The sequence below is a fragment of the Narcine bancroftii genome, chromosome 6 (assembly GCF_036971445.1).
Source record: "Narcine bancroftii isolate sNarBan1 chromosome 6, sNarBan1.hap1, whole genome shotgun sequence".
Classification (NCBI taxonomy): domain Eukaryota; kingdom Metazoa; phylum Chordata; class Chondrichthyes; order Torpediniformes; family Narcinidae; genus Narcine; species Narcine bancroftii.
In genome coordinates this window covers 54689665-54717232 of record NC_091474.1, presented here as the reverse complement: position 1 = coordinate 54717232, position 27568 = coordinate 54689665, and the positions used below count along the sequence as shown (strand labels likewise).

At 45.0% G+C, this 27568-nt stretch overlaps 1 protein-coding gene across 13 annotated transcripts in view; it reads left to right on the top strand.

Annotated features, from left to right (window-relative positions):
- The window catches only part of rabep1 (rabaptin, RAB GTPase binding effector protein 1), a 314581-nt gene that overhangs the window by 77685 nt on the left and 209328 nt on the right, over nt 1–27568 (top strand). For 12 of the 13 annotated variants that reach the window (XM_069885028.1, XM_069885025.1, XM_069885027.1 and 9 more), the window contains exons 3-5: nt 2571–2774; nt 21338–21498; nt 21701–21820. In XM_069885028.1, the coding sequence (XP_069741129.1) occupies nt 2642–2774; nt 21338–21498; nt 21701–21820 (414 nt within the window). In that variant the 5' untranslated portion in view covers nt 2571–2641. Of the gene's footprint in view, nt 1–2570; nt 2775–6170; nt 6221–21337; nt 21499–21700; nt 21821–27568 lie in introns of those variants that run through there. The other variant, XM_069885029.1, reaches the window with a different exon arrangement.

Genomic DNA, 27568 nt, shown 5'->3' with positions numbered 1-27568 from the left:
TGAGAAGGTTTTTAGGAATGGCAGGATAATACAAGAAATTTTGCTGAGGTTGCTCTTCCTTTTACAAACCTTTTGAAGAAAGGGGAGAAATTTGTGTGGACTAAAGTTTGTCAGACAGCTTTAGAAAATTTAAAGGAGATGCTATGCCATTACCCTGTGTTAAAATCTCCTGATTTTGACAAAACATTTTCTTTAGCAGTGGATGCCAGGGAAAGAGCAGCAGGTGCAGTTTTATTGCAAAAACATAATGAAATTGACCATCCAGTTGCCTACTTTTCAAAAAAATTCAATGTTCATCAAAGGAACTATTCCACTATTGAAAAAGAACTGTTGTGTATCCTATTTGTTCTGCAGAATTTTGATGTATATCTCGGTAGCTTTCATGAATTAATTGTGATATTTACTGACCACAATCCTCTGGTGTTTTTGCATCTGGATATTTTCAATTTTCTCCCCATTTAGAATATCATCTGCCCTTCTATTTCTTCAACAAGATGAATGACCGTACACTTTTCTGACATTGTATTTCATTTGCCACTTATCTGCCCGTTCACCTAATCTTTCCAAGTCCTTCTGTAACTTCCCTGATTCCTCAACACTACCTGTTCATCTACCTTACTACATATTATCTGAAAACTCTGCCACAAAGCCATTAACACAATGTTATTACAATGCCAGCAACCCGGGTTTGAATCCCGTGCTGTGTTTATGGAGTTTTAAGTTCTCCCTGTGCCTTTTTGGGTTTTCCCTGGGTCCTCAAGCTTCCAAAAGCTTGCCAGTTTGTCCTGTCCAAATCCAATCTGCTGGCTGCAACTCTCTGGAACCAAAGTGTGTGTCTCTCCTCTCTCACTCCCTCCAACTCTGAGAGCAAAGCCTGTTATTTTTCTCCTCTCTGCCTGCAAAGAGCACATGACCTTCCAGACAGTAAATTCTCTTTTTTCAGACAAAGCTGTTACTGCATGTTGTTACATTTGTTGCCTTCTTCAAACAACACTCCATCATGAGTCTCTGAGCATTCTGCAAAAGCTCTTGTAAAAATTCTGTGTTTTAAAATGTTTGTGTGTGACCTGCTCTAATAAACCTTTCCCAATTTATCTCCCAAACACCTCTATATACTCTGTCACAACAGCCAATCAGAATATGATCCCTGTTTTATGACTCTGCTTCCTGCCCATCAATCAATTCTCTTCCGACACCACTATGTTTCCTTTTTTACCATGAGGTTTTGCTAAGTAGCCTCATGTGTGGCACCTTGTCAAAGGCCTGAAAATCCAAATCCAAGGCTACTTTATCTAGCCTGCTTGTTACTTTTTCAAACCTGGATTCGACAAGTTTTGGGTGAAATGCAGTGAGTCTGGAACTGCAATTTGGGTTGATGAGATGAGGCTACAATGTTTGCAGCTTAACAGTTGTGGAGTGAGTCCTACAGAAAAGACCGAGCTGTGGGGTAGCATGGCCTTAGCCTTCCAGCAGTGCCTGCTTCGATGGTCGTGGAAATGGTGCATCGTGGCAGAGACTGAGCTGGTGTCCCAGTACAACCAGAGCAATGGAGTAGTGTTAGCCCCGAGAAATCCTGAAGGATGTGTTGGTTGTGGCTGATGTGACCTGAGGCGTGAGTCCTCCTGGCGTTCGGATTGTATGAGGTCGGGGGGGTGGGGGGGTGGGGTGGGGTGGCTTTGAGGCAAACCGTTGCTCTGCCGCCTCGAGAAACTGACTTGATTAGTAGTTTCTCCTTTGAATCTGGCAGACAGTAACATCCAATGCTGGTAAATCATCCCCAAGATGGCTGCAGTTGGTCTTTTTGTAACATCCAAATGGAATTGTGACCGGGCTTGTTTGTGTTCACTGCTTATTCTTTGAAATCTGATGTTTGTAGCACTGCTTATTCTTTGAAATCTGATGTTTGTAGCACTGTTGTCCATTTAAAATTGAGAAGTTGTTCGTTTCTGCGATCGGGAGGAATGGGTTATGGTTTAAATAATTAATGTTCTAAGTGGGATAGTCTCTGTAAAAAGATGGATGCTTGTCATCATTTAGATAGTAATCAATCTAATTGTTTGTTTACCGCATTGGATCAAGGAGCGTTGTGTGAAATGCACCATATAAATAAACTACTACTACTACAATAAGTTTGTCAAGCAAGGTTTCCCTTGAAGGAAGCCATGCTGGCTTTGGCCTATCTTGTCATGTGCTCCTAAGTACTCCATAACATCACCCATGCCAATTGACTTTAACATCTTTCCAACTACTGACATCAGGCTAAATGGTCTACAATATCCTTTCTGCTGCCTCCCTCCCTTCTTCAATAGTGGGGTGACATTTGCCATTTTCCAGTCTTTCAGGTCCATTCGAAAATCTATTGATTATCTATTGAAAATCTATTGATTACTGAAAGATTATTATTGATGCCTTGAGAGTTACTGCACTGCCTGTATCTACCCATAAACCATTCAGCTAATGTTACCTACGAATGATCTTTTGCAACTTTTCTGAATTATTGAGCACTATTGAAAACCTTTTAACTTTTTATTTTAAACTATGAAAAAGTTATGTTTGTTATATTTTTCCAGAGGAACTGAAGCGGCAGAATGTTGCGTTGCAGTCGGCAGAAGGTGATATTACTCGGCTGCAAGTCCAGCTCATGGAGGCGAATGCTGACATGGAGAATATAAAAGCAGTAGCTGCAGTTTCTGAGACAACCAAACAGGAGGCAATTGATGATGTGAAAAAGCAATGGCAGGAGGAGGTTGCTTCGATGCAGGAAATAATGAAAGGTAATGAGCAAAGTTATGGTACTCTTCCCCCGGAAGCCATTTATTGAGGCAACATTTTTTATTTGTGGGAGTGTCACTTAGTTTGACTACTGAGCCTTGAATGGGAATAGGAATTAAATATTTTGAAAGTTCCTTCGATTCACATTGGTATCTTATGTAAGCATTTTAAAAGGAAATGATTTTTTAAATTTTTTTTTGAGAAATATAAAAACAAAATTGAAAATACACAAAGACAAAATATAAAATTGTCACCCTCCCCAAAAAAAACTGCAAAGCAGTACCCCCCTCGATTGACCGGGTGTGGCAGCAGGTGACTTCGAATTCAGCAGGGTCATCTACCTTTCCCCATCCAGACCTTCAGAAAAATAAAATCCATCATCTTATTATCCAAACTGAGTCTTGGTCTTCAACCAAATGTACCTTTTCCGGCTTCTTCATCCCATTCCCATTTCCATTCTTAGTCTTGACGATGTTCACCAAAGGTTTCATTGACAAACTGTAGCTCAATTTATTATCTGGCAAAGAATTAGCAAAAATTAATGCATCCTGAGCTTTATCAAAAAACTGAAATTGATATTGCCACTTTCAACACTGCTGGATATCTATATGCTGATTTATAACCTTTCTTCCACAGCACTGTCTTAGCGTGATTAAACTCCTTATATCTCTGACCTTTTGACCTAGGTCTGCATAAAAGAAAAGCCTTCTACCATGAACCATTATTGGATTCTGATCAACACTGGCTTTTTGTACCACAAGACATAAAATCGTCTCCCGATCCTGATATCTTAAATATCTAATTAAAACTGCTCTCGGAGGCTGCCCTGGAAAAGGTTTCCATCTTAACACTCGATGTGCTTTGTCCAATTCCCGTCCATCTGGAAATGATTCCATCCCTGATATTTCTGGAATCCTTTTATGGAAAAATTTTGTAGGATCCTGCCCTTCAATGTCTTCCGGAAATCCAACTATTTTTACATTATTTCATTGACTTTGATTTTCCAGTGAATCAATTTTTTGCAGAAATGCATTCTTCTGAGCATTCCATCCTGTTGCTGATTCTTCAATCTGATACATTCTTTCTTCAACCTTCTTACATCTCTCTTGCACTTCATCAACTGCAGTTAAACACTAATTAAGATCCACTTTCATAGCTGCAATTTCTCCACACATATCGGACATTTTCCCTTTTACTTCAGCAAATTGTTCATCTTTATTATGAAAACTAGTAGTCATATAAGCCATAATATTTTCATTTGCTTTGTTAACTCCTCAAACATTGTTACACATCAGGTCCAGGCGAAGGATTTGTTAAAGCAGGTGAGATAACTGATTTAAAAGGGAAAGCCATTTTTGTAGTTCTGGGCCTATTGCTTCTGCTGCCATCAGTAAAAGTTCTTGATCATCTTCATTTAAATATTCTAGATGTTTTTCTTCCTCTTCTTCAGGTACTAAAACTTCCTCCCTGGCACCCCTGCTGCAGGTTTGGACCCCAGCCCATGTCGGGCTGACCTTGTCATCGTGACCAGGAATGGGTCCCCCTCGCAGCCCGGAACCTGTCCAGGACTTCGCGGAAACGCGAGGGTTAGGATAGCGAGCATAACTTGGCACATTGATGCGCATCAGCACGCTGCCAATCGCGCTCCCTCGCTCATGCCCCGACGCGGCCCCGCGCATCTCACCACCCTTGGCTGCGCAGATCGCATCAAGCCAGTGGATGTCCTGTCCCACTGCCAGGACAATTATGTCGGAGCCATCTTGCACCGATCTCTGCTTTGGGGAGGTTGACTTTTCCTCAGATTCCCCTGGTGATGTCCTCTGAGGCTTCGGCTTCTTCTGTATGATAGGCCCAGTTTCTTCACTTTTTCCACTGACTTTAATAACTGACTTTTTTGACTTCTGGCCTCTTCCTCTCTTCATTTCTTGTAACTTCAGCACATAAAACTCTGTCTGATAGACTTTTTATATTTTTACAGTCTTTAAATTTTGGTCATAATATGTCCAGTCAGGGAGAGATGAATCCCCATGTCTTTGTTCTACGCCATCTCACCAATCCCCCGAAAAATAAATGATTGTTGAGGATTCCTTGTAGACTGAGAATTAAAACCTATATAGAACATAACAGCACAGAAACAGCCCCCCATCGGCCCTTCTAATCTGCAGGAAACCTTTTGTTTTTTTTTTTGCCTCTCCCATCCACATATCTGTCTAAATTCTTCTTAAATGTTAAATTATATCCGGCATTCACCACTTCAGCTGGCAGCTCGTTCCACACTCTGCGAAGAAGTTTCCCCTAAACTTTTCCCCTTTCACTCTTAACACAAGTCCTCAGGTGTATATCTCACCTACCTCAGTTGAAAAAGCCTATTTTCATTTACTTTGTCTATCCCCTCTCATAATTTTGAATACATTCATCAAATCTCCCCTCATTCTTCTGTACTCCAGGGAATAAAGTCCTAACCTGTTTAACCTTTCCATGCAACTCAGTTCCTCGAGTCTGGACAACATCCTAGTAAATCTTCTCTGCACTCTTTCTATCTTAATGATATATTTCCTGTAGTTAGGTGACCACAGCTGCACACAATACTCTAAATTTGGCCTCACCAATGTCTTGTACAACTTTACAATAACATCCCAACTCCTACACTCAGTACTTTGGATGCCAATATGAAGGCCAATATGCCAAAAGCTCTCTTTACAACCCTATCCACCTGTGACACCACTTTCAGGGAGTTATGTATCTGCATTCCCAGATCCCTCTGTTCTTCTGCACTCCTCAATGCTCCACCATATTTCTGTGTGTATTTATCTATCCATAGTCGGCAATACCCAATTAATCCGAGGAACTTCCTTATCTCCTTCTGATTTTTAGGTATAGGCAGACTGGTGATACCAGCAATTCGTTCAGGTCCGATTCTCTTTTTCCTTAGGCTAATCAATTGTCCCAGAAACCTTACTTCCTGTTCAACAAATTGCAGTTTGTCCTGAGAAACTCTTAACCCTTTCTCTCCTAAAAAGTTTAGCAACTCAATAGTGGATTCACAAACTTCATTTTCCTTTGTTCCTGATATCAACAGATCATTTATATACTGTATTAACTGTGTTCCCGGAGTCTTCTAATACTTGCTCTAAAACTTGTCCAAATAGATTGGGAAATTCTGTAAACCCTTGGGGGAGGACTGTCCGTCGATACTGCTGTTTTCTTCCCGAGTGAGGGTCCTCCCACTCGAATGCAAACAAGTCCCAACTATTCTAATCCAAGGGGCAACTCCAAAAAGCATCTTTCAAATCTACAACACTAAACCACTCGTGTTCTGGGGGAATTCGATTCAATATGTTATAGGGGTTTGGGACTACTGGATGTCTTGTTTGAACAATCTTATTTAATTCTCATAGATCCTGGACCAAGCGGAAAGTCACATCCGTTTTCCGTACAGGGAGGACAGGTGTGTTATAAGGGAACATGCAATTTTCTAGCATTCCATCTTGCAGCAAATTTTCAATAACTGGCTGAAGGCCTCTTTGTCCTTCTACAAAAATAGGATACTGTTTCACCCGTACTGGCTGGAACCCCCCCTTTAGAGTTATTTTGAGTGGGGTTATTTGCAGTCCTCCCCTGTTTCCCTCTCCAGCCCAGACAGAGTCCCCAATGTCCTGGATATCCTCTTCCCACAACGGGTACAATTTCACCATTATACGTCCTTCCACTGGAGCGGTACCAACTCCTAATCTAATTTGCAGATCTTGTCCCATCAGATTCACCCCAGCTTGAGGAACCAGAATCAGGTCTTCAATTGGTTCCCAGTCTCGATACTTCACACAGACCCCTTGATCATAGGGGTCTTCATGACTTTCCCCCCCTACTCCCGATACCTTTAATTGTGGACTAGTGAATCTAACTCCCTCCGGTATAACGTTTAATGATGATCTAGTGGCCTCTGTGTCCACCAGAAAAACGGCATCCTCTTTGTTGGGTCCCACCTGGAAGAAACCCCCTGATACCTTTAATCCTCCCCAAAAGTCATCAGAGGGATAGCATCCCTTTCCCTCTTTAATTCGGGACATTCCTGTTTGAAATGTCCCACTTTCTCACAATAGTAACACCCTGCCTGCTGGGGTTACCCAAAACGCAAATGCATCAACATAATAACAACCAGAACATTTCCATCGCTCATTTTCTCTATCAGCGGCGTCCCTCAGGTGGAGTCTAATCTGGATGGAAGGTATAAGGTTTGTTGAACTCAATCTTTGGGGTCCCAATCCTGATAACCCTTTAGATACTTTATCTGCTGCCTCATTAAGTTAAGAAATCACATCTTTATCAAGGGTATGTGCTCAACTTTAAATTGTAAACAAATTGGTATCTTGTGTGGTCCCTTTAAGAGTATTCCTGGCTATCTTCGTTCTCTGCTCTGTAGTATTCTGCACAAACTTGCTGTGTTATCTCTTCTTCTGAGCTTCCTGCCAATTTGCCTGGATGGTATCTTATGTTTTTATGCTGAGTTCTCTCTGTCCTCACTGAGAAAAGCTTAATTTTTAAACTGTGCAAATGCAAACAAACATGTTTTAACAAAAGCTTCTAGAATTTTCCACAGACTTTAAATCTTAACTTCTTTGTTACAGTGGCCGGATGATTTATCATGGCTCTGGGTTCGAGCACTAACAGTATCTGAAAATACTTTGGGTATTGCTGGCTAGGGGTCCAGATACAGGCAGATGATATGCTAGTGGTGGTCCTTAGGGGGTCCACAAGGAGTACTCGGGGTCACTCGTCTCTCCCTCCTCCATCAGCCTTAGGACTTCCATTTGACTATGTAGTCTTTGTTTATCCTCCTATGCAGGAGGCTTCTCCTGCCTACCCTTTGCTTTTTTCCTTTCCTGATTTTTTTCTGTCCTGCTCCTTTCTATGTGCACATTCTTTCTGGAGGACATCCATAGGCTAACTGTCCCCCCTTCTGCCAGTTTTACAGCATTAGTTTGGCAACCTGCAAGCCTATCTCTTTTCTTTCTTGTGCTAACAGACGCCACTTTCCAATGAGCTCTTTAATAAATTCAACATCCCAAGTACCCCCCCCAACGACCTCTCTCACCTGTTGGTGTTCCTCAGGAGGGATATCACCAGCATCCTGGTGATTCTCCCCTCCCCTCTGACTGTCATATGGCGGGGACAGGTGTGCTTCAAAGGATCCCAGGGAGGTATGTCTTCCTCCTCATTTTTTTCACAGCAACCTTAAACAATTCGGTCACTCAGATCCAACACGCTGCATAATCTGACTCCTCCCGGTTTGGAGGGCTTCTTTCATTTACAAATAAATTTAATTTCTGACATATCCAATCTTCATCTGACCCCAATCGGGGCCCCCAAACCGAAGACCCCAGAATCGGAGTCTGAGGCCATTTGTAAAAACAAAACTTTATCATAGTTTCCTTAGTCTTTCCCTGGGTCCTTCCCTGACACCAGTTTCCTAACATCCGCCCTAACGGACTATCAGACAGCATGTCAATCCTGGTACCCCCACTCTGGAGTCCCTTCTTTTCTTGGGTACTCTTATATCCCTGTCAGATGACTCATTCCTGACAGAATCCCGATTGCCCGAGAAGTACTTAATAGTCAATTTTTCTTAACCGGGTCTCGTGCACGAGAGTTGCCCCGACCGAACCACTCCTCCTTCGTTCTGTTCCACTCCCTCTACCGGAGCTTTCCTAGGTCCTGTTCTCCAGAGTCTCCTGTCCAGATATCACTTGCTCAAACCGCTGACGGCAAGCAATGAAATCGGAGACCACTGAAATCAGTGGGGTGCACCTTCTCATTCTTCGATAGCCAGTCGCGGTGGGAGTTGAGGATCCCGGACGAGACCGCAAGCTCACTGGCCTGGATTTATTTTTTGAGCCTTTTTTAAACAATGGAGCAAGATGAGCTCCTGTCTGGCACCTCACCCTTGGCTAATGACATTTTGAATATATCTGCCAGGGCCCCTGCAATTTCTACACTAGTTTCCCTTAAGGTCCGAGGGAATATCATATCCGACCCTGGGGATTCTACCTTTATTTGCTGTAAGGCAGCAAGCACCTCCTCCTCATTAATTTCTATATGTTCCATGACACTTCTGTTTGTTTCCCTTCCTTCATACTATGCCAGTTCCTGAGTAAATACTGATGTTAAAAAAAACTGTTTAAGATCTCTCTATTATGTGAGGCTCCACACATAATTAATCCTTTAGGGCACACATGTCAAACTCTGGCACTCAACATGGATTTGTGGGAGGAAGGTCATGTTTGACCAATCTGATTGAATTTTTTGAAGAGGTGACTAGGAATGTGGATGAGGGTAGCGCAGTGGATGTTGTCTATATGGACTTCAGTAAGGCCTTCGATAAGGTACCACATGAAAGGTTAGTTAGGAAGGTGCAGTCTTTAGGTATAAATTTTGAGGTAGTCAAATGGATTGAACATTGGCTGAAAGGGAGAGGCCAGAGAGTGGTAGTGGATAATTGTCTGTCAGGTTGGAGGCTGGTGACCAGTGGTGTGCCTCAAGGATCTGTATTGGGCCCATTGTTGTTCGTTATATACATTAATGATCTAGATGATGGGGTGGTGAATTGGATTAGTAAATATGCAGACGATACTAAGATAGGTGGAATAGTGGATAATGAAGAAGGTTTTCAAGGATTGCAGAGGGATTTGGGCTACTTAGAAAAGTGGGCTGAAAAATGGCAGATGGAATTTAATGCTGATAAGTGTGAGGTGCTTCATTTTGGTAAGAAGAATCAGAACAGGACATATGTGGTAAATGGGAGAGCATTGATGAATACAGAAGAGCAGAAAGATTTAGGAGTAACGGTACATCGTTCCCTGAAGGTAGAAACTCACGTGAATAGGGTGGTGAAGAAGGCTTTTAGTATGCTGGCCTTTATCAATCATTGCATGGAATATAGGAGTTGGGAGTTGATGTTGAGATTGTATAAGACGTTGGTGCGGCCTAATTTGGAGTTCTGTGTGTAGTTCTGGTCGCCTAATTATAGGAAGGATATAAACAGAGTGGAGAGAGTGCAGAGAAGGTTTACCAGAATGTTACCTGGGTTTAAGCATCTAGAGTATAGGGAGATATTGGACAGATTGGGTCTTTATTCTTTGGAGCGTAGAAGGTTGAGAGGGGATTTGATAGAAGTATTTAAGATTATGAAAGGGATAGACAGAGTGGATGTGGATAGACTATTTCCGTTAAGAGGAGGAAAGATTAAAACAAGAGGACATGAGTTAAGAATTAAGGGGCAGAGGTTTAGAGGTAACATGAGGGGGAACTTCTTTACTCAGAGAGTGGTAGCCGTGTGGAATGAGCTTCCGAGTGAAATAGTGGCGGCGGAGTCAATTGTATTATTTAAGAAAAGGTTGGACAGGTATATGGATGAGAAGAAGATGGAGGGTTATGGGCATTATGCAGGGAGGTGGGACTGGAAAGGGGTGTTTGGTTCGGTGTGGACTAGAAGGGCCTAATGGCCTGTTTCCGTGCTGTAATTGTTATGTTATATAATTATATTTGGACCGCAAGATCATATCAAAAATGTATTAGAGGTGGCCCGCTGGCCGCCGCGCCAGTATAGCGCATGCACAGTCACCGCAGTGTCCCAGGGTGAGAGAGAGAGAGAGAAAAATCCTGGTCCTTGAAAAGTAGTGGTGGGTGGTTTTATAAACACGCTGTCGTGTCCCCCCACCGCAGCGCAGCCTGGCCGGTGTCAGGGGAAGCCAAGGCCGCTTCCCAGCGCCCGTAACCCCAGTGGCACAGCGTTTATTGGAGCTGCAGATGGAGTCGGGACGCCAGAGGGAAGATTGGGGCTCCCCGCCGGGCGATGGGGGCGCCGGCCGCCCTGCGCCTTCCCACCGAACCAGCGGCAGTTGCCCGGAGTACACGTGGAGAGCGAGGCTGGTCGGGCAGGTAGGGTGGAACCCCCCCGCCAATCTCGGGAGTGGCGTGGGCTGGATCGGGATTAGCCGCGCTCACCTGCTCCTCCACCGCTGACCGGGATCCCAGCGCGGTCCTGAGCGCAGAGACTGCCCTGGAAAGGTCCTGGGACACTGGCACGGAAAGAAAAGGGGGTCCGGGAGAAACTCAGCAGGTCAAAGGGGGTCCAGGAGAAACTCAGCAGGTCAAGGGAGGTCCGGGAGAAACTCAGCAGGTCAAGGGGGGTCCAGGAGAAACTCAGCAGGTCAAAGGGGGATCCGGGAGAAACTCAGCAGGTCAAAGGGGTGTCCAAGAGAAACTCAGCAAGTCAAGGGGGAGGGGTCCGGGAGAAACTCAGAAGGTCAAGGGGAGGGGGTCCGGGAGAAACTCAGCAGGTCAAGAGGGGTCCGGGAGAAACTCAGCAGGTCAAGGGGGGTCCGGCAGAAACTCAGCAGGTCAAGGGGGGTCCGGCAGAAACTCAGGGGGGCCTGACCTCGCCAGGACCGTTGCCCACTCCCCCTCCCTGCCGCAGGCCGACCCGCGACTCACGGTGACGGGGCCGCTGATCCGCCGAGATGACGCCCTGCAGCGAGAGCCGATGCCCCCGCACTGTCGTTGTCCAACCCGATCGCCCGCAAACCCCGCCCTCCCGCACACAGGCCTGAGTAAGTATTATGAACTTTATTCTCAGGATAAAACGACCTTCCAATAGTTTCATGTCACAGTGATAAATATATTCCTGGTTAAAAATGGTCCTGCACCTGGATACAAGCTCATTAGGCATAAAACTTGAAAAGTGTGTAAATCAAAAGATATCTGTACCAATGGAAAAAGGGCATGGCAAATAACCCTGCTAGAGTTCATGCCCACAATCAGTCACCCATTTGATTGTTTCAGGAATCATGTTATTCTCCCACATTCTCAATAGCCCTCAGATTTTACTATTCGACAGCACACTAGCAACATTTGACAAATCCTCTATAGAGGATTTATTGAATATTATTTATTGAATATTTTATTTCTCATTTGTTAATGCTTCTGGAAAGAGTTTATCCAAAACTATTATTAAACATTTATTTTAATAAGAAAAAGTTTAACATTACATATGTTGAAAGAAGAGAAAACATGCAGATATTGTTGAAAATTTTCAATAAATATTTAGTTCGGCCCTCGACTTAGTCCAAGTTTTTAATTTTGGCCCTCCGTGAATTTGAGTTTGACACCCCTGCTCTAGGGGACCAATTTTGTCCCTTAATATCCTTTTACTCTTAATATACTTGTAAAAACCCTTCGGATTTACCTTCCACATGATCTGCCAAAGCAACCTCATGTCTTATTTTTGCCTTCCTGATTTCCTTCATGAGTATTTTCCAGCATTTTCTGTACTCTTCAAGTACCTCATTAGCTCCCTGTTGCCTATACTTGCCAATCACTTCTCTTCTTCTTCGCCAATATCTATTGAAAACCAGGGTCCCCTATGCCTATTAACTTTGCCTTTAATCCTAACAGGAACATGCAAACTCTGCCCTCTCAAAATTTTGCCTTTGAAGGTCATCCTCTTACTTAACACATCCTTGCCAGTAAACAAACTATCCCAATCCACTCTTCCTAGGTCCTTTTTCTTTTCCACAAAATTTTCCCTTGTTCAATTTCGAATATCAACATGAGGATCATACTTATCCTTATAATTAACTTGAAGCTAATAACCGTATGGTCAGTGGACACCAGTTGTTGTCAACCTTTTTCTCTCCACCTACATACCACCTTAAGTAATCCCTTACTAATCACAGAGCACCTATGGCATAGGGATTACTTAAAATGGTATGTGAGTGGATAGAAAAAGGTTGAGAACCATTGCTCTACAAATTTGCTCCTCCAATTCTCTCTGACCTATAATAGACCCAATCAAGTATGGTCGCATCTTTCCCATTCCTCAATTCCACCCATATGGCCTCTATAGACAAACAGCTGTATTGACTTCGCACAGCTGAGATGTGTTTCAAGCCCCGAGGACTCCAAAAACTAGCAGCAGCAGAAATTCACCAGGATAATGGTTGCTTAAACAAAAATGTTTTTAATTTGCTTCATAGATAATAATATCAATATTTATTACTATAAACCCCCTTCTAATTCTCAGCACACATGTATGTGTTCAGGAAAGTTCTTTGTTTCAATGTCCAGTCATTTACTTTTCACTTCTCCAAGTTCACAGGTATTAGGCAATTGTCCATACTGTGCGCAGAATGTAACATTTATGCTCTAACTTAAATTGTTACTGCAAAGGAAGGTCCTGATTGGTTTCAGAGAGAGAGATATTTGTTGTTTGTTGGACACGCACCCAAACTAATCTCCTTCAATCAGCCACTTCAGTGTCTTGCCAAAGAAATTTCGCCCTCATGGATTTTCCAGAAGATAACCACTTCTTCCAGGTTAACACAAAGAGTTCTTCTCTTACCCCTATTTCAGGAGAAACATATTAACCAGCCACACCCTCATTGTAGTTGACTACAAGGGTTTAGGGTAGGCTGAACTCCGAACTCAAAACCCATCTTCAAATGGGGTCTTGCAACAAGTCTGCAAAAACTTACAGTTTCCAACACCTGCTGTAAACTGACTCTCTCACTCTGCAAAACCACATGATCCTTAGAATGGCAGCCTTCAACCAGCAATTTAAACTTCTGGCCCCAGTCTTAATAGCAACATTTCAATTCCACAATATCAGTCCAATTAACACCTACTTGTGATTCTTCATAGGCACTCTTCGTGGTTTCTGTAAAGACACTGGCAGTCATGAAGTCTATGCTCAGGCATAACTCTTTTTGTGAAATGTTACAGAGATGTCTGTTTGTGAAGTACCTAAACTAATACGTAAAACCCCACAATCTAACCTTACCCCTTAAGATATATTTTATTCCATAACTGTATAAACTTATTTTATAACAGTTATTTTTCTGACTAGCAATGCTACTCCTTTTTTTTTTTTTTTCTTTCTTTGGCTTGGCTTCGCGGACGAAGATTTATGGAGGGGGTAAAAAGTCCACGTCAGCTGCAGGCTCGTTTGTGGCTGACCAGTCCGATGCGGGACAGGCAGACACGATTGCAGCGGTTGCAAGGGAAAATTGGTTGGTTGGGGTTGGGTGTTGGGTTTTTCCTCCTTTGCCTTTTGTCAGTGAGGTGGGCTCTGCGGTCTTCTTCAAAGGAGGCTGCTGCCCGCCAAACTGTGAGGCGCCAAGATGCACGGTTTGAGGCGTTATCAGCCCACTGGCGGTGGTCAATGTGGCAGGCACCAAGAGATTTCTTTAGGCAGTCCTTGTACCTTTTCTTTGGTGCACCTCTGTCACGGTGGCCAGTGGAGAGCTCGCCATATAATACGATCTTGGGAAGGCGATGGTCCTCCATTCTGGAGACGTGACCCATCCAGCGCAGCTGGATCTTCAGCAGCGTGGACTCGATGCTGTCGACCTCTGCCATCTCGAGTACCTCGACGTTAGGGGTGTGAGCGCTCCAATGGATGTTGAGGATGGAGCGGAGACAACGCTGGTGGAAGCGTTCTAGGAGCCGTAGGTGGTGCCGGTAGAGGACCCATGATTCGGAGCCGAACAGGAGTGTGGGTATGACAACGGCTCTGTATACGCTTATCTTTGTGAGGTTTTTCAGTTGGTTGTTTTTCCAGACTCTTTTGTGTAGTCTTCCAAAGGCGCTATTTGCCTTGGCGAGTCTGTTGTCTATCTCATTGTCGATCCTTGCATCTGATGAAATGGTGCAGCCGAGATAGGTAAACTGGTTGACCGTTTTGAGTTTTGTGTGCCCGATGGAGATGTGGGGGGGCTGGTAGTCATGGTGGGGAGCTGGCTGATGGAGGACCTCAGTTTTCTTCAGGCTGACTTCCAGGCCAAACATTTTGGCAGTTTCCGCAAAGCAGGACGTCAAGCGCTGAAGAGCTGGCTCTGAATGGGCAACTAAAGCGGCATCATCTGCAAAGAGTAGTTCACGGACAAGTTTCTCTTGTGTCTTGGTGTGAGCTTGCAGGCGCCTCAGATTGAAGAGACTGCCATCCGTGCGGTACTGGATGTAAACAGCGTCTTCATTGTTGGGGTCTTTCATGGCTTGGTTCAGCATCATGCTGAAGAAGATTGAAAAGAGGGTTGGTGCGAGAACACAGCCTTGCTTCACGCCATTGTTAATGGAGAAGGGTTCAGAGAGCTCATTGCTGTATCTGACCCGACCTTGTTGGTTTTCGTGCAGTTGGATAATCATGTTGAGGAACTTTGGGGGACATCCGATGCGCTCTAGTATTTGCCAAAGCCCTTTCCTGCTCACGGTGTCGAAGGCTTTGGTGAGGTCAACAAAGGTGATGTAGAGTCCTTTGTTTTGTTCTCTGCACTTTTCTTGGAGCTGTCTGAGGGCAAAGACCATGTCAGTGGTTCCTCTGTTTGCGCGAAAGCCGCACTGTGATTCTGGGAGAATATTCTCTGCGACACAAGGTATTATTCTATTTAGTAGAATCCTAGCGAAGATTTTGCCTGCAATGGAGAGCAACGTGATTCCCCTGTAGTTTGAGCAGTCTGATTTCTCGCCTTTGTTTTTGTACAGGGTGATGATGGTGGCATCACGAAGATCCTGAGGCAGTTTACCTTGGTCCCAACAAAGCTTGAAAAACTCATGCAGTTTGGCATGCAGAGTTTTGCCGCCAGCCTTCCAGACTTCTGGGGGGATTCCATCCATACCTGCTGCTTTGCCACTTTTCAGTTGTTCGATTGCCTTATATGTCTCATCCAGGGTGGGAACCTCATCCAGCTCTAGCCTTAGGGGCTGTTGAGGGAGCTGGAGCAGGGCGGAATCTTGGACTGAGCGGTTGGTACTGAAAAGAGATTGGAAGTGTTCTGACCATCGGTTGAGGATGGAGATCTTGTCGCTGAGGAGGACTTTGCCGTCTGAGCTGCGCAGCGGGCTTTGGACTTGGGGTGAGGGGCCGTACACAGCCTTTAGAGCCTCGTAGAAACCCCTGAAGTCGCCAATGTCCGCGCTGAGCTGTGTTCGTTTGGCGAGGCTAGTCCACCACTCATTTTGGATCTCCCGGAGTTTGCGCTGAAGATGGCTGCATGCGCGACGGAAGGCTTGTTTCTTCTCTGGACAGGACGGCTTTGTAAGGTGAGCCTGGTGGGCAGCTCGCTTCTTTGCCAGCAGCTCCTGGATTTCCTGGCTGTTTTCGTCAAACCAGTCTACTCCTACCCCTTTAACAATCCCCCCACCACGTCTGAAGCAACGGAACCTTGGAACATTAAGCTGTTAGTCCTGCCCCTCCTACAACTAAGTCTCACTAATAGTACTAAAGTCGTAATCCCACATGTCAATCCGTGCCTAAGATCATCAGCCTTTCCAACAATACTCTTTGCATTAAAATAAATACACCTGATAACATTTCTATCACGTGTAAACTTATGATATCTTTCTATGCATGCAGGCCTTACATGACCTTTATCCTCCTCCTCCTCCTCACTAACTGCTCTGGTTCCCCTCCCCCTGCAAATCTAGTTTAAACCCATTGGGACAAGGCTAACAAACCTACCTGCAAGGATATGAATTCCCATTCAGTTCATTACAGATCCCACCTTCCCTGACTGGGTGCCCAGTGATCTAGAAACTTGAATACCTCCCTCCTACACTATGTCTCCAGCCCAGTGTTAAGCTGCCTTATCCTCCTACTTTGAACCTCCCCACCATGTGGCATGGGAAGTAATCCTGGGGGTCCTCTTCTTCAACCTAGCGTCTAACTCCCTGAACTCTCCTTGCAGGACCTCCACACCTTTCCTACCTACATCATTGGTCCACGATAACTGGCTGATCACCCTTGCACCTAAGAATGTTGTGAACTCCATCTCAGACCCTGGCACCAGGGAGGCAACATACCATCCAGGGTTCACCATCTCCACAGAATCTCTCATCTGTCTTCGTATTGTTTTAACATCTTTCTGAAATTTGCTTGCTTAAGGTTCTACCAGTCGGGGAAATTTGGCTTTCTGAATTTGAGTGGGATTGTCTTTGAGTAAGGGACATGGAAGGGGAAGAATTTGTTAATTATGTTTGTTTTTTGAGATGACATGTAGGTAGTCCTACCAGAGAAGGCACTTCATCTTGGAGTGTTGTGTGCAGTTCTTGTCACCACACAAAAGGAAGCATGAGGAAAAGATGCAGAGGAGATTTACCAGGATGTTGTCTGGATGAGAGGACATCAGTTGTAGGGAGAGATTAGGTAGGATGGGACAAACACAGCATTTCTAATCTCTCAAGGACACTGAGGTGACAATAGAAGTAGATAAGATCATGGGAGGAGTAGATGGTCAAAATCTCTTTCCCATGGTAAAGGTATCAAAAACAAGGGCAAAGGGAAATAGATTTAAGGTGAGAAATCTGTAATGCAATGCCAAAGGAACTAGTGGGATTGAGTACACTTACGATACTGATAAGTAGAAATTCTGCCTGGCTTGCAGAATGTCATATATGCATCTGGCAATGATTTGAAATTTGATTTGGGATGTAGTAAATAAATAGCTGGTAACTCACAGGCAAAAATTACCAAATGGAATAGTAATAACAGAAGCCTGGCTCAATGAGGGAGGGTTGGGAATGGAATCTTCCTAGCTACAACGTATTCTGAAAAATTGGGAGCTACATGGTTAGTGCAACACTGTTACAGCACCAACGATCAGTGTCAGAGTTCGAATTCTGCACTGACTGTAAGGAGTTTGTACATTCTCCCCGTATTTGCATGGGTTTGTTCTGGGTGTCTGGTTTCCTCCCATCCTTGAAAGTACATACCGGGGGTTGTAGGTCAATGGAGTGTGATTGAGCATGGGCTCGTGGGCCAGAAGGGCCTGTTACCTGCTGTATGTCTAAATTTAAAAACAGCATTTAAAGTTTAAAAAAAATTATTTTGAGAATTTTCACTCCGCATGCTGTCAAAATGAAGAATAATCAAAATATAAACATTAATATCATAATATTAACAAAATAATACAAACATTGATCCACATGTTGATATTAAAGAAAGTGAGAAAAAAGTCAACATGTGATTCAATTATTAGAAAGAAAGAATACTACAAACATACGAATTCATTGTCCACGTTGAACCAAAGGGAGAAAAAGAGAATAGAAAGAAGAGCAAAAAAGGAACCCACTCCTCTCCCAAGAAACAAGAAGAATAAGGAAAAGAAAAGATTAGCTTCACCTCAGATAAACCCCACTCCCATCGAGGGACAAATAACCTGTCTTATCTAGGATCCTCGGCGCTGCGAGCACCAGGGGGAAGAGACAGGAGGAGGAAATTGTTAAAGATGTACCTTGGGTATGAATTCCATATTCTTGAAAATACATCATACTGTGGCAGCACGCCATTAAGCAGGCGAAATGTCACACGTGCAGCGGGGCAGCCAGCCAAAATGGGGTGTCGGGGGTTTCTCCCCGACCTCGGCACCAGGCTCAGAAGCCTGTGCTCTGCAGCCCACGTGATGCCCAGGCGACGTCATACCATCATGACCGAAGGAGCTACACCAGCTGCTACGAAGGTCGCTGCAATCAGAGTTTCCACGCCCGGACAAACTCAAGGGGCTACAAGAGTTCACGGGTATGGTCAACTTCTATAACCGATACATTCCAGGCGCTGCACGCATCATGCAGCCGCTCTTTGCCCTTATTGCGGCCAAGGACAAGACATTCGCCCGGGCTCCAGAGGCCAACAGAGCATTTGAAGCCAAGAAAGTTGCCCTCACAAAGGCTACCCTGTTTGTACCCACGCACCAACCTTCATATGGCGCTCTCCATCGATTCCTCTGCCACTGCCGTCGGTGCCATCCTAGAGTAGCAGGTTAACAGACAGTGGAAACCACTGGCACTCTTTAGCCGACTTCTTCGTCCGCAAGAATGCAAGTATAGTGCTTTTGACCGTGAGTTCCTGGGCATGTAACTTGCTGTGCGCCATTTTTGCTATTTCTTGGAGGGGAGACCTTTCACCATTTTTACCGACCACAAACCCCTCACTCAGGTGCTCGCTATGTGCGATCCCTGCACGGCCTGCCAACAACGTCACCTGTCCTTTGCATCGGAGTTCACCACTGACATTCAGCACAAGGCGGGGGAAAACAGCGGGGTTGCCGACGCACTCTCCTGACCGTCCATTTGCTCGCTGACACACGGCCTAGACTACGACCAGCTTGCCCGGGATCAGAAGTCCGACGAGTAGACGCAGGCCTTCAGGACTGCCATCACGGGCCTATGGTTCCAGGATCTCCCGACTCTTCTCGTTAATGATACCATCCTGTGCGATGTCTCCATGAGCACCCCACAATGAGTGGTTCCCCAGCAGTGGCACAGGCAAGTCTTCCACCATATCCACGACCTTTCCCACCCTTCCATCAGGTCCACGGTTCATATGATGGCAGAATGCTTTGTCTGGCATGGCCTTCAAAAGCAGATTGCTGACTGGGCCAGAATCTGCACCCATTGCCAGCTTTCCAAGATACACAGGCACACCAGAGCGCACGTGCAGGATTTTGAGCACATCTGAGAACGCTTCAGCCACATACATGTGGACATTGTCGGCCCCTTACCCGTTTCCCGAGGTAACCATTACCTTTTCATGGTGGTAGACCTCACCACTCGTTGGCCCGAGGTGATCCTGATGCCAGATGCCTCCACGGACTCCTGCTCCCGAGCACTTTTGCCCGGTTCGGCATCCCAACCCACATCACCAACGACCGTTCACCTCCACGCTCTGGGCACAGCTCGCCAACAGACTGGTAACCGAATTGTATCACACAACGGCCAATGGACTGGTCGAGTGATTGCACCGCCACCTTAAATCACCTCACCGGCCCTGACTGGGTGGATGAGCTGCCTTGGGCACTCCTGGGCATCCGCTCGACACCCAAAGAACACCTGCAGGCATCATCAGCCGAGCTGGTCTACGGTGCACCACCAGACCTGCCCAGTGAGTTTATCAATGCACCTCACAACCCACAACAGTCACCGCACGGTTTACTTCCCCGCCTCATGGCCCAGTTGGACTCCTTCACATCCCCACCACCACTCATACCCAGCACACGGGCCTCTTACCGTATAAGTGAGCTGTATTCTGCATAGTATCTATCAGGTGAGGTCCTTCCACAGCATCCCATCAAAGACTGTAGGAAAGGCCGTACAGTCATCCAGCGTTCAGGATCCACCTTCACACTGGAAATCGGTGGTAAGAGGAAACTGTTTACTGCGGAGAGATTAAAGCCAGCACACCTCGACCCCAACGAGCCCAACAATACCTTTTTTCTGATAGGTGATCTTCTCCAGGGGAACATCATGATGCATTTTTATCGCCCAGCGGGTTAAACCTAGTTGGGAATCAAATTTACAAGTCACCATAATGCCTTTCCTGGCCACTGCTAAAGTGAGCTTAATGAATTTTAATTGATAATTCAACAGCCTCATTTTAGCTCTTATGTCTTAAATTCCCCAATAAAAATAATTCAGGTGCCTGAGGGTATCTAATTCCAATAATTTTTTTTTCTTCTCAGAAAAGCCTCACTTTAGGGGATGACTAGGTTGAATGCAAGAATGTACCTATTTCTTGACCACATTGAAAAAATTGTCTGATATTTATGATTTGAATTTATGTAAATTTTGTGGAGTAAAGTATAGTTGATACAAGAAATTATATTGTACCAGCTGATACCTTACATTAATCACGTTAATCATGCTGTCCCAACATAAGTCGGACCAGCAAAATGGATCAATTTCTGTACCCCATTCTGATTCCCACCTTTGTCTTGATTTATCAAGCCCTTGCTTAGGGGTTTTTATTTGAAGTATGGAATACATTTTTGAAACAATTTTGTTTTGTGGTCCCTTTTCGAACCAGGGTCTCTATTTCATTATACTGCAAAATTAATTTTTAAATTAAAAAAATGTTTGAGGGAATTGTAGGTAACATTTTGAGAATTAGGAAAAAAAGAAAGTTGCATTATCTGGTGTATTCTAAAGGTTGCCGGATGTGTGGTGTAGTGGGGGTTAGGGAGAGATAGTAAAGTTGCATAGATACAAATGAATGAAGAAGATGCAGTGGGTGGTTTAGGTGAAAGAATAGTCACCTAGTTGGGAAGAGGTAAATTGGGGACCAAATAAGGAAACAGTTTGAACCGTGTTTAAACATGGGATTGTGGCAGAGAACAGGAGAACTATAAATGACGTTTAAGTGTAAACCCATGTTCATGAAGGTGGATGAACCTGGCATCTGTAACTCAATCAAATGACCATCACTTAGAGAGCCTGTTTCTGCGCTGCACAATTCTGTGAAACCTTCTGAATGTAAAACTGGCATTTAAAAAACCATGAACTAATAAAGGACACATTTGTATCTTCATCTACTTTCCTCTTGAGGATTTTCACTCATTTTTTCTCCAAACCATAATTGGGCAAGTTTTTAGAAGAATTGCAAATCATATTTGTGCATTTCTGCCACTGTAGAATATTTTAAGAAAATTAGATCTTGTTGCTGAAAAAGCCTTTTTAAATGGGAAACAGAAATAGAAAAATGTTCTGATGCAAACCTGTGCTGTGTTCTAAACCCCTGCTACAGAGACATTGAGAGAGTACGAGATTCAGTTTCATCACCGTCTAGAGCAGGAACGCACACAGTGGGGGCAGTACAAGGAAGCAATGGAACGTGAGTTGGTTGATCTAAGGAGACGTGTGTCGGAAGGACAAGGAGAGAACAACTTGGAGAATGATATGAAGAAAGTAAGTCTGACTGAGCAGTACCCAATTGTGAATCTTTAAACTTCTAATAAGCAGAAATTTTAATGAGCAGTTATGATGAGAATTTGCTCTTGTATTATACAATTAGTAAACAAAATACAAGAAGCTCTTCCAAAGCACTTGTACATTTTTGGGTATCAAAGACGAGGCATCAACTCCTATTTTCTTTCATTTTAATGAATAGGCTCAGGAAGATGCTGAGAAATTACGATCGGTGGTGATGCCCATGGAGAAAGAAATTGGGGCCCTCAAAGAAAAGCTTTCAACAGCAGAAGAAAATATTAAAGAACTAGAAGCCTCAAAGGTGAGCCCTGAAATTAGACGACATGAGTATGATGATTTGCCTAAATTATCTAAATAGTAGTAGTGTTACGGAGTCCAGAGGACCCCAAAAACCAGCAGCAAGAGATATGCACAACAACACAGGGTTACTTAAACAAAAGTAGTTTTTAATTATATTTGAACAAGAAAACAGAATTAAACTTTAACTTATTACTTAATCTACCTAACTACTTAATCTCCCCCCCCCCCCCCCCCCATACTAAGCTCAGGTGTGTATAATTTATATTTAAGATTAGAAAAGTTCTTTGCATCACAGTCCAATCTCACTGGTTGCAGGCAATTCTTGTACTATGCACAGAAGTTAGCACTGATAAAGTTCACCAGTCTTTGATGCTTAACAGATAAATGGTTACCACTCAGGAGGGTTCTTGCTGGTTTTCAGAGAGAGATTCCTTTTGTTCCAGAACATCTGCACCTGATTCCTTTTCATTCAGTCTTGCTGAAGAAACTTTCCCCCTTCAGGGTTCTCCAGATGATCCTCTTTCTTTCAGGTCACCTTTCAGACCATCAGTCTTCTCCTTTGACCAGCCAGCCTTCCAAAAGTTGGCCAGCTTTGTCCTTCTGGAACTGATTTCTGTGTCTCTCCTCTCTGTTTCACTCCCTCCCTCTCTGAGAGCAAAACTGTTCTGCTCTGCCTGCAAAAATCACATGCTCTCCCAGGCAAGCTGTAGGTTGCTACTTTTTTGTTTTCTGCAAAAGTCCTACAAAATTACTGTGTTTTAAAATGTGTACAAGCTGCTCTAGTAATTCCTCCCAAACCACCTCAAAGTACTCCATCACAGTAGGGACCTTTGGAGTGTACAGAAGTGTGTCAGTAGCTCCATGAAAAATGGTGACGCAGGTGAATGGGGTAATAGTATGCTTGTGGCGGTGCACATCCTCGTGGTGAACTGGCTCTGCTTGAACCGCTGCACCGGCAGGGCAGCCACAAGAAATGGCGCCGTCGGGGGACCTCCGTGCTATGTGGGTTAGAGCAAGACATGCATGCGCCTTGGGCGAGCATGGTGACGTCACTGCCGACGTGGAACTCATGCCACCCTTAAAGGGACATGCGCGAAGTTTGAATAAACAGTTTGTTGAAACCTCCAACGTGGTCGTGGTGTGTTTCAATCTGTGTAGCATTGGTGACCCCAGCGAGTCCAGACCGTTTTCTGGCTTCTCGATAAGGATTCCATAGCAAACAACGTGGTTGTGGAGAAACTCTCCCCACCCCCCCACCCTTTCTAGTGTCGCCTTACATCAAACACCATGATGTTCTACCATGTCGTGAGCGCACTTGATGAAGAAACCGGAGCCAGGGTCGGTGACCTCATCTACAACCCACCAGAGGAAGATAAATACCTTGCTCTCAAAAACCTCCTCCTCAGCACCTTTAGCCTCTCCCTGCGGCAACACACCTCCAGGCTCCTACACCTGGATGGTCTGGGCGACAGAACCTCATCTGCCCTCAAGGATGAAATGCTGGTGCTAGCAGAGGGCCAGAGGCCCAGCTTCCTTTTCGAACAGATTTTCCTTGAACAGATGCCTGAGGACAGATGCTGGCAGATGAGGATTTCTCAGATCCACGCCAAGTCGCAGACCAAGCGAGAAAACAAGGCCGCCCTCAGCCAGGTCACCCGCCCAGAGCCCAATCGGCCGCAAGCGCCCCCCAAGCACAAACTGGAAGAACACCACCCCAGCTGGTGTTTCTACCATCAATGCTGGGGGGCCCAAGCCCGCAAGTTAAAGCAGCCCTATACGTTCCAGGGAAACGATCTGGCCAGCAGCCGTTAATGGCTGCGACGGCTGACCGCGCAAACAGCTTCCTGCATGTGACCGACAAGTCCAGTGGCCGACATTTCCTGGTAGACACCGTAGCCAAATTGAGTGTGCTCCCCTCAACAGCCCTCAAGACCCATGCACGGGGCCCAACCCTATGGGCGGCCAACGGATCCTCCATCAAGATCTTCAGCACACACAGGGCACAGATCCAGATCGGCAAGGACAAGTTCCGCTGGAAGTTTGTATTGGCCTCTGTGGGCACAGCACTGTTGGGAGCCAATCTCTTCCAGGCGCACAGCCTGTTGGTGGACATCAAAGGCAAGCAGTTGGTAAATGTCCACTCCTTCCAATCCATCCACCTCAACGCCACAGATGCGTGCGGCCCGGGGATAACTTCCATCAGCGCCCCCAAGGAAGAGTATTCTCGCATGCTCAATTAGTTCCCCTCCATCCTGCAGCCACAGTTTACTTCTTCCATGCACCAACATGGAGTTTGCCACCACATCTCGACCCAGGGCCTCACCCCACGCCAAAGCCAGGCGGTTGTCCCTGAGAAGCTGCAACTGGCAAAGGAGGAGTTCTCTCAACTGCAGGAGCTGGGGATCATCCACAGATCGGATAGTCCTTGGGCCTCCCCCCCCTCCACATGGTCTTCAAGGCTTCCGGGGGTTGGCGCCCATGTGGGGACTACCGTCGCTTCAACGATGCGACCATGCCGGACCGATACCCCATCCCGCACATACAGGACTTTACGGCCAACTAGCATGGCACCCAGGCTTTCTCGAAAGTTGACCTGGTACAGGGTTACCACCAGATTCCGGTCCACCCCAACGACATCGGCAAGACTGTGATCGTCATCCCGTTTGGCCTCTTTGAGATCCTGCGGATGCCGTTAGGTGTCAGAAATGCGGCCCAAATATTCCAACGCCTGATTGACACGGTGGGCAGAGACTTAGACTTTGTGTTTATCTATCTTGATGACATCCTCATTGCCAGTCAGGACCACAACGAACATAAGATCCATCTCCATGCGCTATTCACCTGCCTGGCAGAATTCGTCCTTACTATCAACATGGCCAAGTGCCATTTCGGCAAACTGTCCCTGCAGTTCCTGAGCCATACCATCACCACGGACGGAGCCGTCCTGGAACCCGAGAGGGTTGCAGCCGTATGCATTCCCGAAGCCCTACACCCTCAAGTGTCTACAGGAATTCGTCGGGATGATCAACTTTTACCACCGGTTCATCCCAGGGGCAGCTCGCATCATGAGGCTGTTGTTCGCACTGATCACCCCCAAGAACAAAACCCTGGAATGGACGGAAGAGGCCGAGAATGCTTTCCTTGTGATGAAAGCAGATTTGCTAGAGCTGTGGGGGAAGGTTTAAACTAGTTTGGCAGGGGGGTGGGGAACAGAGTGTGAGAGCAGTGTCAAGGAAGCATAGCCACCTAGATAAGAATAAAAATGATAACAAAGGTAGGATGGAGATCGGGGTAGAAGTTAGAAAAGAGAATGTATGTGAGGGTCATTCTCTGACATGCATATATTTTAATGCAAGAAGTATAGTGAACAAGGTAGATGAGCTTAGAGCATGGACAGATACTTGGGGTCACAATATTGTGGCAATTAGTGAGACCTGGCTACAAGAGGGGCAGGTCTGGCAACTTAACGTTCCAGGATACATTTGTTTTAGATGTGAAAGATCAGGGGTAAAAAAGGGGGAGGAGTTGCTCTGCTTGTTAAGGAGGACATTACTGCCGTGAGGTGGCAAGATGGTCTGGAGGGATCGTCCAGTGAGGATGTTTGGGTGGAATTGAGGGATGAAGGAGGCATGAGGGTGCTAAAAGGGGTGTATTACAGACCACCAAATGGGTCAAAAAAACTAGAGGAACAAATGTGTAGAGAGATAACGTATATGTGTGAGAATCATAAGGTAGTGATCATGGGAGATTTTAACTTCCCTCACATTGATTGGGATACCCATACAGTTAGAGGGCTGGATGGGCTAGAGTTCGTTAAATGTGTTCAAGATTGTTTTCTGAATCAATTAGTAGAAGAACCGACTCAGGACAGTGTAATACTGGATCTCCTGTTAGGGAACGAGCAAGGTCAGGTATCAGACATTAATGTTGGAGATCCAGTTGGGTCTAGTGATCATAATTCTGTTAGTTTTAAGATAGTTTTAGGGAAGAGCAAGGAGGGGCCTAAAGTTGAGGTTCTGGATTGGAGAAGAGCAAATTTTGAAAGAATAAGAAGGGATTTGGGGAGTATTGAGAGGGACAGGATATTTTCAGGTAAGGGTGTAAATGAAAAATGGAGGATATTCAAAAAAGAAATTTTGAGGGTACAGAGTAGTTATGTCCCAGTGAGGATCAAAGGAAAGGCTGGAAGTCATAGGGAGGCTTGGTTTTCGAGGAATATTGGAAATTTGGTTAGGAGTAAAAGGGAGGTGTACAAGAGGTATAAAGAACAGGGAGCTGACAATTTGAAGGAGGACTACACGAAGTGTAGAAGGAATCTTAAGAAAGAAATTAGAAAGGCCAAAAAAAGGCATGAAGAGGCTTTGGCAGACAGAGTAAAAATAAATCCAAAGGTTTTCTATAAGTACATTAAAAGTAAAAGATTAGTGAGGGATAAAATTGGACCCCTTGTAGATAGTGAGGGTAGGCTGAGTGAGAAGTCAAAGGAAATGGGGGAAATTTTGAATGATTTCTTTGCCTCGGTCGGTATCACTAGGGAAAAAAATATTGTACCGGTTGAAGTAAAGAAAAATAGTGGGGAAGTAATGAAGCATATAAGGATAACCGAGGAGGTAGTGATGGCTGTGTTGAAAAAGATAAAGGTGGATAAATCTCCAGGACCGGACAAAATATTCCCAAGGACACTCAGGGAGGCAAGTGGACAGACAGTGGGGCCATTAACAGAGATATTTAGGATGTCACTGGCCACGGGGGTAGTGCCAAAGGATTGGAGGGTGTCGCATGTGGCTCCGCTGTTTAAAAAAGGGTCTAAATGTAAACCTGCGAATTATAAGCCCGTGAGTCTGACGTCTGTGGTGGGCAAGTTGATGGAAAGTGTTCTGAGGGATGGTATTTACAAATATTTGGAGGTACAGGGATTGATAGGGAGTAATCAGGGGTAGATCATGCTTGACAAACCTGATTGAGTTTTTCGAGGGGGTTACAAAAAAGGTTGATGAAGGGAAAGCTGTGGATGTTGTCTATATGGACTTTAGTAAAGCTTTTGACAAAGTTCCCCACAGGAGGTTAGGAAAAAAGGAGGAGGCATTAGGAATAAATGAGGAGGTAGTGAAATGGATTCAGCAATGGTTGGATGGGAGGTGTCAGAGATTAGTGGTAGAAAATTGTTTGTCCAATTGGAGACCGGTGACTAGTGGAGTTCCTCAGGGATCGGTCCTGGGTCCACTATTGTTTGTTATATATATTAACGATCTGGAAGTAGGGGTGGAGAATTGGCTAAGCAAGTTTGCGGATGATACAAAGATTGGTGGTGTTGTGGACAGTGAGGAAGATTACCGTAGATTAAAAGATGATTTAGGAAGGCTGGAGGTGTGGGCTGAGAAATGGGTGATGGAATTTAATACAGATAAGTGTGAGGTGTTACATTTTGGAAAGGCAAATCTAAATAGGTCATATGCATTAAATGGTAGGCTATTGAGATGTGCAGAGCAACAAAGGGATTTAGGAGTGATGGTAAATAGTACCCTCAAGGCTGATACTCAGGTAGATGGTGTGGTGAAGAAGGCATTTGGAATGTTGGCCTTCATAAATCGGAGTATTGAATTCAAGAGTAGGGAGGTTATGAAGAAATTGTACAAGGCATTGGTGAGGCCAAATTTGGAGTACTGTGTACAGTTTTGGACACCAAATTATAGGAAAGATATAAACAAAATAGAGAGAGTGCAGAGAAGGTTCACGAGAATGTTGACAG